The sequence below is a fragment of the Mandrillus leucophaeus genome, unplaced genomic scaffold (genome assembly GCF_000951045.1).
Source record: "Mandrillus leucophaeus isolate KB7577 unplaced genomic scaffold, Mleu.le_1.0 Scaffold123, whole genome shotgun sequence".
In the NCBI taxonomy this organism is placed as follows: domain Eukaryota; kingdom Metazoa; phylum Chordata; class Mammalia; order Primates; family Cercopithecidae; genus Mandrillus; species Mandrillus leucophaeus.
The window spans coordinates 4,767,428-4,776,186 of record NW_012100654.1 but is presented as its reverse complement, the minus strand read 5'-3'; the positions used below and the strand labels follow the sequence as shown (position 1 = coordinate 4,776,186).

General features: G+C 39.5%; 1 protein-coding gene across 1 annotated transcript in view; it reads left to right on the top strand.

Annotated features, from left to right (window-relative positions):
• The window catches only part of FAM162A (family with sequence similarity 162, member A), a 25,628-nt gene extending 18,752 nt beyond the window's left edge, over positions 1–6,876 (top strand). The window contains exons 3-5 of the mRNA XM_011971572.1: positions 1,128–1,236; positions 4,174–4,282; positions 6,613–6,876. Of these exons, the coding sequence (XP_011826962.1) occupies positions 1,128–1,236; positions 4,174–4,282; positions 6,613–6,705 (311 nt within the window). The 3' untranslated portion in view covers positions 6,706–6,876. The remainder of the gene's footprint in view (positions 1–1,127; positions 1,237–4,173; positions 4,283–6,612) is intronic.
• The last annotated feature ends 1,883 nt before the right edge of the window (positions 6,877–8,759 follow it).

Genomic DNA, 8,759 nt, shown 5'->3' with positions numbered 1-8,759 from the left:
TTTTTTTGTATTTTTTAGTAGAGACAGGGTTTCACCGTGTTAGCCAGGATGGTCTCGATCTCCTGACCTCGTGATCCAGCTGTCTCGGCCTCCCAAAGTGCTGGGATTACAGGCTTGAGCCACCGCGCCCGGCCCAGACTGGAGCTTTCTCTAGGAGAATGGATGCACCAAAGTAAATAGTAGTCCAGAAATTATGTTTTAAAGAACTCCAAAGATGAACCAAATTAAGATACTATGTGTTAGGTAAAATATAAGTAGGACCTTCTCCTTATTACCCTTACTGGCTCTCCCTTTGCACTGATTTTTATCTCTAGTCCCGACTTATTAATGAAATGACTCAGATGGCATGTATTCCCTTCAGACTCAACAAATCTTTTAAGTAGTATTCATGCTCTTTCTTTCTTCAGCTGGGTCTTTTCCTGTCTTCTTTTAGTTACAATACTGCTGTTGTCTTAGTAATCCAAGTTTGATGTTCTCGTGACTCCTTCCTCTTTGTCTTAAGCAGTCTCCACATGCTTTCAGTCATCCTCAGACTGACTTCATCTCTCTTCCCACTGCTGCAACTCTGGTTCAGACTATATCCCCTCACCCTTGTATTACAGTCTCCCATTTAGACTTTTTGCCCACTCTACCCTGTCCCCCTTTTCTCTCTCCATCCATTGTACAGATAGTAAACCTTCCTAAAACATTAGTTTCTTCCGTGTTTCAAAATGTACAGTAGTTCCCAATCAACTCTAAACCCCTTAGCCTGACATTCAAGCTCTGGTAAAATCTGATTGTACCTTACAAACTTTTTCTTAATCTACTGAAGTCAGACAAGCTCCTCACTGTTCCCTCCTTGTTCATCCTTACTTCATATTTTTGTTCTTGATGTTCTTTCAGTTTTCAATGGATGAGGCTTATATTGGGAAATAATGCTTTTATTTTACCTCATGGGATTTTATAATCTTATTTGGAAAATGAAGCATCCTAAGAAATTCCATTCAAATAAAGCTCTAATTAACTTGAAGTTTCTCAGTGTTTCTGTTTAGTGACTAGTTAAAAAGCGCTAATACCATTTTTCTGTTATTAAATTTGAGAGTTATAATCTCAAACACGTAAGATTTCTTGTTTGGTTTTTCTCATAGGCACTTACAGCCACAGAGTGCCTTTACACAAACCTACAGATTGGCAGAAAAAGATGCTGATATGGTCAGGTCGCTTCAAAAAGGAAGATGAAATCCCAGAGACTGTCTCGTGAGTGCTGAATTTAGTATTACAAGCAGCTTTCATTTCTCACTAACGTAAGGGAAAAACAATGCCTCTGAGTTCCAACTGTTTAAAACTTTTCAACCAAATTTGTAAACAGTTTTCACTTTTCCAAATGTTTTATCTTTGGTAAGTACTTGGAATATAAACAATGCTAGAAAACCTGTGTCTTATCATTGGTATGTTACATAGTGACTAGTGAAGAACTGTCAGGTACTCTGAAGTCAATTGATTATTTGATTTCATCCCCCGGCTACAGAAGTGTGACTTTTTTAAAGTTTGTTTTTAATCTAGGTATATAAATTAAGTACTACTGACAATGACTATATTCCCCCAAATCCATTTAAGTACTCAACCTTAGACATAAAAGTATTTAATTGCAACACTCTGGAATTCAGGAAAGAGTGCTTCCTGTCACCAACTTCCTTAAACCTAAGGGAAGGGATCTTGGCTGGGATCTTGGAACTTTTTCAGAGTTTGTAGATAATGAGTGCAGTTTCCTCCAACCCAGTTTCTCAACTCCGTACTATTGCTATTTGGGGCTTGATGATGCTTTGTGGCGGGGGGGTGTCCTATTTGTTGGAAGATGTTTGGCAGCATCCCTGGCTTCTGCCCTCTCAATGCCCATAGCATTGCCTTAGCGCTGACAACCAGAAATGTCTCCAGACACTGCCAAATGTCCAAGGGGCACCAGGGGGGTGGGAATCTCCCCTGGTTGAGAACCAGTGCCCTAACCTCATGTTAAAGACCCTGACTGGCTGGCACCTTGGCTAAAAAGAGATTCTGAGAAATAGATGTCATCTCCTGTGAGGCATCATCCTATTCAGGGACAGGGACTTTGGACAAAGCTCCTGGAAGTTCCCTGTCAGCAAGAAACTATTCCTGGATCTTCTGGTCTCTGGTTTCAAGTCATGACTGAAAAAGATCGAGCTCATTCAGGACTTCTTTCCCAGGGAAATATGTAGTATTTATTTTCTGTTTACAACAACTTTAATAGAGCTTTCCTGCTTCCGCCAGTCAAATTGATAGCACATTACTTTAACTAGAATTATTTCAGCAGGAAAGCCCTGGTTTTTCTTAGCTCAAGTCATGTATTCTTCTGGGTAATAAGAGAATACTGGAAATAACCATGACATCAGGTTCTTGCCTATGCCTTCATTCTTCCTATACCAACAGAAAATAAGCTGGTATTCACCCATGGCCACAAGAGATGCTGTATAGGCTTTGTTGTAGAACACCTTCCTCAGTCTGCCTAATAGTTGGTTCCAAGATCCCCTCAGGCCCAAAATACTGCCTCATGAATCACTCTGGAAGGGTCTTTTCTGGGCCTAGGCAGCCATTTATCCTTGTACTGGTAGTTCTGAACAGGCACTGCTTAACTTGCCCGTTCCTGTTACTCCGTGTGGGATGGATTATTTTTCATGAGGATCATGGCACTTCAAATCCCATAAAATACCATCAACATGGGAAGTCAGTTTGTGGTTAGTGGAATCTCAGGTGCTCCTAACTGACCAATTTGACGGTCCTTAGCAGTTGTATTGAGTCCCTGCCAGCCTGCAGGCCCAGCTTAAATGCCTGGAGAACCCCATCCACATGCTGCTTCACAGGTACCAGCTCCTACATCACATTGTACATGCCTTCATCTTCCTCCTTCCACCTGCAACATCCCAGATCCTTTGCCTCCTTCCAAGCATTTTTAAAGTAATCCTCTGCCCAATTTTAAAAGTAATATATGTTAAATATCTCAGGGGAAAGAAAGCACTTCAATCCCATCATCTACAGATAATCACTTCCTATTTACACATCTGCTGAGAAGGCCAGAAGTTAATCTTGGGCCCCATAAGGGCTCCACATCCCCTGCCTTGAGGTTCTGCCAGACACCGAGGTAACAGAATCGTGACCACCAGGTGTGGCAATGCATGCCTATAGCCCTGGCTGCTCAGGAGGCTGAGGGAGGAGGATCGCTTGAGTCTAAGATTGTGAGTCCAGCCTGGGCAACATGGTGAGACCCCATCTCTTTAAATAAAGTAAATTAAAAATAGAACCATGACTCACTGCCTGCTTGCAAAATCACCAAGGTAGATTGGCCTTCTCTTTAGAATCTTCTATGTTAAGCCTCTTAGGTTTCACACAAGAATGATGAACCAACCATCAACTTTTTTTTAAGGCACATGAGTTTGTATTCAGTGGATAGGTTAGAAAAGCTGCACTTTGGCACTTGCCAAAGACCACAATATCAAGTTCACTGTCACTCAATTTTAGCAAAACATTAGTTTAAAAACATAAATATTAAGGAGCATTGCTTAAAGGACCTTCCTACTATTTTAGATATTCTCAAATCTATTCCAGGTTCAAGACAGAGAGAAAAAAGCTGGGTATATGGAACACATTGGTTAACTTTCTCCAATGTTTGATCTTTCTGAATTGTGCTTTGTGTTGAAACATATGAAGCTTATTGTAGTATCTGTTGTCAAGATGTTTTCAGATGATGACTAGATCACATAATATCTTCTTAAGAACCTCAGGGAGAAATGGCTACCTGTTTCACTTTTAGCATTTATAGGCTGGTTGGAAACCTGAGAGCTGAAATTGGGGTCCACCTTAGCAAGTATAGATTAATATGCCTTGCCCATGTTTTTTTTTTTTTTTTTGGCTTTGTTCGTGACTTCACTTTTTATTCTTACTTTTGTACTTAATTAAGTGTGTGCTATCTTGTATTTTATATATAAATGAGTTATTAAAAATGCCTCACCCTCCCCAAAGTCCTATGAGATCTCTAGGCCCTTTTTAAAGAGATCTCTAGGTCTCCCTATATATATTTATAGACACTACTATACTTTGAATTTATACACAGCTTTTTATCCTGCACAACTTCTGAAAGGGAAAAGTTAATAACTTTCTCTCATGATCTCATTGTATTACTAGGTTGGAGATGCTTGATGCTGCAAAGAACAAGATGCGCGTGAAGATCTGCTATCTCATGATTGCCCTGACAGTGATAGGATGCATCGCCATGATTATCGACGGCAAGAAGGTGAGAAGGGGTTTTTCTCTATCCAGTGTGTATGTTCTCCACCAAAAACCTAGAATAAATAAGAGATTGACCCTTGTATTTACCCTCTGAGAAGAGGAGGCTACTTTCTACATTACATGAGAAAAGATAAGCAAAAAAATAAGGCATATTGGGAACCAGCCTGGAATGTCATCCTTGGGGATAAATAGCAAATCCTAACTTTGGCATAGTGAAGGAGGACTAAATTCATTTTGTGTAACGTAAATTTAAAAAGTGTTTCTGATGACAGATGTCATAATGTAAATTAAGAAATATGACACTGGCATATTTAATAACCCATTCCATATTTCCAGAGTGCCTCTTGGTACCCAAGTGTATTTACCCTCACCATAACTGCCTTCATCATGGTGAGCTTTCCTAGCAGGGTTCTTTATTTGAAGCTCAGCCAGACAGGGCCATATGTCTAAGGACCATAGCTCCTAAGCAGTACATAGGAATGCAAGTCCGGATATCTTTAGCACAGATTATGGTAATAGCTATCACTAATGAACACTCACTGCATTCCAGGTACTTTTCTAGCTGATACCTCGTCTGAACCTCACAAAAACACTGTAAGATAAGTAGTATTAGGACCTCATTTGTAGATGAGGAAAACTATAGCTTAGAAAGCCTTAGTAACTTGCCCAAGGCCACACATGTCCCTAATGATGAGCCACAATGTGAACCTAGACCCAGTTCAGGTAATAGGAAAATTGCTCCCATTTATTGAGTCCTTATTATGTAACAGGCACTGTTAAGCTCACTTAATCACCCCCATAACCCTAACAGGTAAATAGTTTTCCCAAACTCACATAGCTAACAAGTGGCAAGATAAAAATTTAGACCCAAGTTTGCAGGATACCAAACCTCATACTATACTATCTTGCTATTAAGCTATAGTTATTTTTATATTCAGCAGCTTTGGTCAAATTCTTCTTTTAATACCATGTATGATTCTGTATATCACAGCTTCCATGTGGAAAGAGATGTCTTACAACTACTTTAAGATACTAAAAATGTTCTACACACTCACTCTTAACTGATTTTCTTATCCTCAGTAATTCCAGAGTAAAAGGAAATGTACTTTTGGCTGTCTTCAGTCTTGTAGTTAAATGGAAATACTGACCATTTTAGGCTGACCTCATGGGAGTACAAAGGGGCAGATGTGCTGAGCTGGGCGAAGTTCTCTTGAAAACTCTGTTCTACCCCACTTCATTTTTTCTTGTCTCCCTCTTTGACCTCTCATGCGTAGTTCTCAGGTTAAAACCAGCAGAAACATGTGGACAGGACTGTAAACTTCTAGGATCTGAGAAATTTGCATTGCTTTTGTATGTTCGATTGTACTAGCTGAGTTTAAATACTCCAGAAGCAAATTATTCACCTGGAATCACTTCTAGCATCATCCAGGGCTATATGCTGTGTACTTCAGAGAGTTCTTCTCCTGTTCTTTACCATGAAATTGTAACATTTTAGTTTTATGGAATTTCTATTTCCATAAATGCTACTGGAATGGAGAACTTTTTAACTTAATGTGATTTGGAAGAGAAAAATTAGCCATTGTATATTTTGCTCTCACCGTCAACTTTCCTTTCTCCTCCTCCTCCATATACCCAATTCTTTTACATATGAAATTACACAAATAGGAGGAAATATCAGCTTAGGGTACTAGTTTCACTTATTTGGTATAAAAGTTTTGAAACTGGCCTGTATGTAAGCTTCATAGAAATCTGACCATTTACATGGAGGGAAACGAGGGAAGAGGACGGTTGCCTCTCCCACTCAAAGGATGGAATTGTAGTACAGATACTCGTGGAAATCATCAATGGTAGTATTTTGGTAAAGTCTGGAATCTCCAAAGCTGAATGTTTTTGGTAAAAGAGAAGTAAGGAACTAGAAGGGTCTGAGTATGCAGATAAGTTGGGGAAGGAGAAAAGATAGCAACAAAGAAAAGTGAAAGAAGAAAAATGGGATAGAAATGGCAATGAGAAGGTATTTAGTATAAAAGAGAAGTGGGGTGGAATGAGGAGAAAGTATAAGAGAAAAGGAGAGGATAAAGATTGAAAGAAAGGGGCCAGAAGGGAAGAAAAAGGAGAGGTGTGGCACTTCTTACTTATGCTTGAATGGATGAGCTGCTGTTCTCAGAAGCGTACGAGGAAGTTGAAGCACATGGAGGAGACTGCCACGCCCAGTGTCCAGACAGCAGAGGACTCCATGCCTCTACTACCCTGTTAACCTGCTGTCGTCAATGCAAGGTAAAGATACCCTCCCCTGACCAGCATACAAATCACCTGTTCAAATCTCTTTTGCTTTAGGCTGCCCAAAGAAACGAGACTTTAACACGCTTGAACTTAGAAAAGAAAGCTCGACTGAGAGAGGAAGCAGCTATGAAGGCCAAAACAGAGTAGCAGAGGTATCCGTGTTGGCTGGATTTTGAAAATCCAGGAATTATGTTGCAACGAGCCTGTATTAAAAAGGATATGGTATGAGGATCCATTTCATAAAGCATGGTTTGCCCAAACCTGTACCATTTCCGTATTTCTGCTGTAGAAGTAGAAATAAATTTTCTTAAATAATGACTGTCTGTGTTTTATTGTTTTGATCCAAGTAAAGTGTAGCCTCTCAGCCTTTTGGACAAAAATGAAACAATTTATTTCAACTTGAATACCAACTCTTTAGAGAAGCAGGTACCATATCTTACTTCTCTTCCCATTACCAAAGTAACCTCTCCACAGGCGAACTCATTTTGTAGAGATAAGGAAGGCCAGTTGAGTATATGGCCCAGGTGCAGCTTGGAGGGCCAGCCTTCTCAAATGCCTTGGTGTATTTGGTGGGGAGGCTGCTCCCTAATAGAGCAAGCCCTGAGAAGCAGCCAGACCACATTCTATAATCTTTGAACATGCTGCCAAATGGAGGCTTTTAGGAGAACAGTTTTTTAAACATCCTGACAAGGTCCAGCCAGGAATTTCTAAGGACTTAGAAATCCCAGCATCATGGAGTTGCTTGGGGTCAACACAAGTCACCCTCTTAGCTTCATGCCTTAGAATTCTCAACTGGCTGTTTTCCTACCACCTGAGAAGCTAAATTTCTCTATTACAAAAATCTCATGTATTATCATTGTTAGAAGTATTTGCACCTCATGTATATCTCATTTACAGTTTGACCTTGGGATATTGAGTTGTTTCATATTTAGGTATGAATACAGGTTTCTATTTTAAACATAGATTCTCACATGCTTCTTAATTATTCATGGATGACAAGTCATTACAGTAGTCCCCTCTTATTCACGGCTTTGCTTTCTGTGGTTTCAGCTACCTGAGGTCTGAAAATATTAACTGGAAAATCCCTATAACAATGCATAAGTTTTAGATTGCATACCATTCAGTGTAGCATGATGAAATCTCTTGCCAATCCATTCCATCCACCTGCGATGTGAATCATCCCTCTGTCTGGTGTATTCACACCATATGTGCTAGCCGTCTCTTGTTATCAGATCAGCTATTGTGGAATCAGTGCTAGTGTTCAGGTAACTCTTATTTAATAATTGCCTCAAAGTGCATTGTGCTGTGCCGAATTTATAAAATAAATGGTATCATAGGTATGTATGTATACGAAAAACAGTATATGCAGGGTTGGGTACTATCCACAGTTTCAGGCATCTGGGGATATATTCCAAGACTTCAACAAGCTTGAACTTAGAAAAGAAAGCTTGTCTGAGAGAGGAAGCAGCTATGAAGGCCAAAACAGAGTAGCAGAGGTATCCGTGTTGGCTGGATTTTGAAAATCCAGGAATTATGTTGCAACGAGCCTGTATTAAAAAGGATATGGTATGAGGATCCATTTCATAAAGTATGGAATATATCCCCAGAGGGTAAGGGATGACTACTATATACAGCCATGCCAACATGCTGGTTCTCAGAGAGTTGTAAGAGAGATTAAAAATACATACAGCTGTTTGGGCACTTTTTTCCCAAATAAAAATACCCAGTAAAATGTAACATACTACCTATAGCTTGATTATCTGAGGATGTTTATGATGTCTGTCCATATACTTTATTTTAATTTGGCCTTAGCTTCTTTGTAGATATCAAGTTATCACTTGCAAGTTTATTATCAAAAAGCATAGTTTCTTGTACATTTTAGAAAATTAGTTTCTCTTATTTTGAGACACCTACACCAATGTTTTAAAGATGGATAAATTTTAATGCGGAACTTCTTTTAAAAATAAGTAATCCTCTTCTTTTTAGAGCAATACAACAAAAATGTTTGTATCTTGGAGATTTACATTATGAACGTAGTAACATTGATGAGCTTTAGTTTAATGAAACCCTTTTTTTTTTTTTTTTTTTTGACAGTCTTGCTCTGTCACCCAGGCTAGAGTGCAGGGCATGATCTCAGCTCACTGCAACCTCCGTCTCTCGGGTTCAAGCGATTCTTGTGCCTCAGCCTCCTCAGTAGCTGG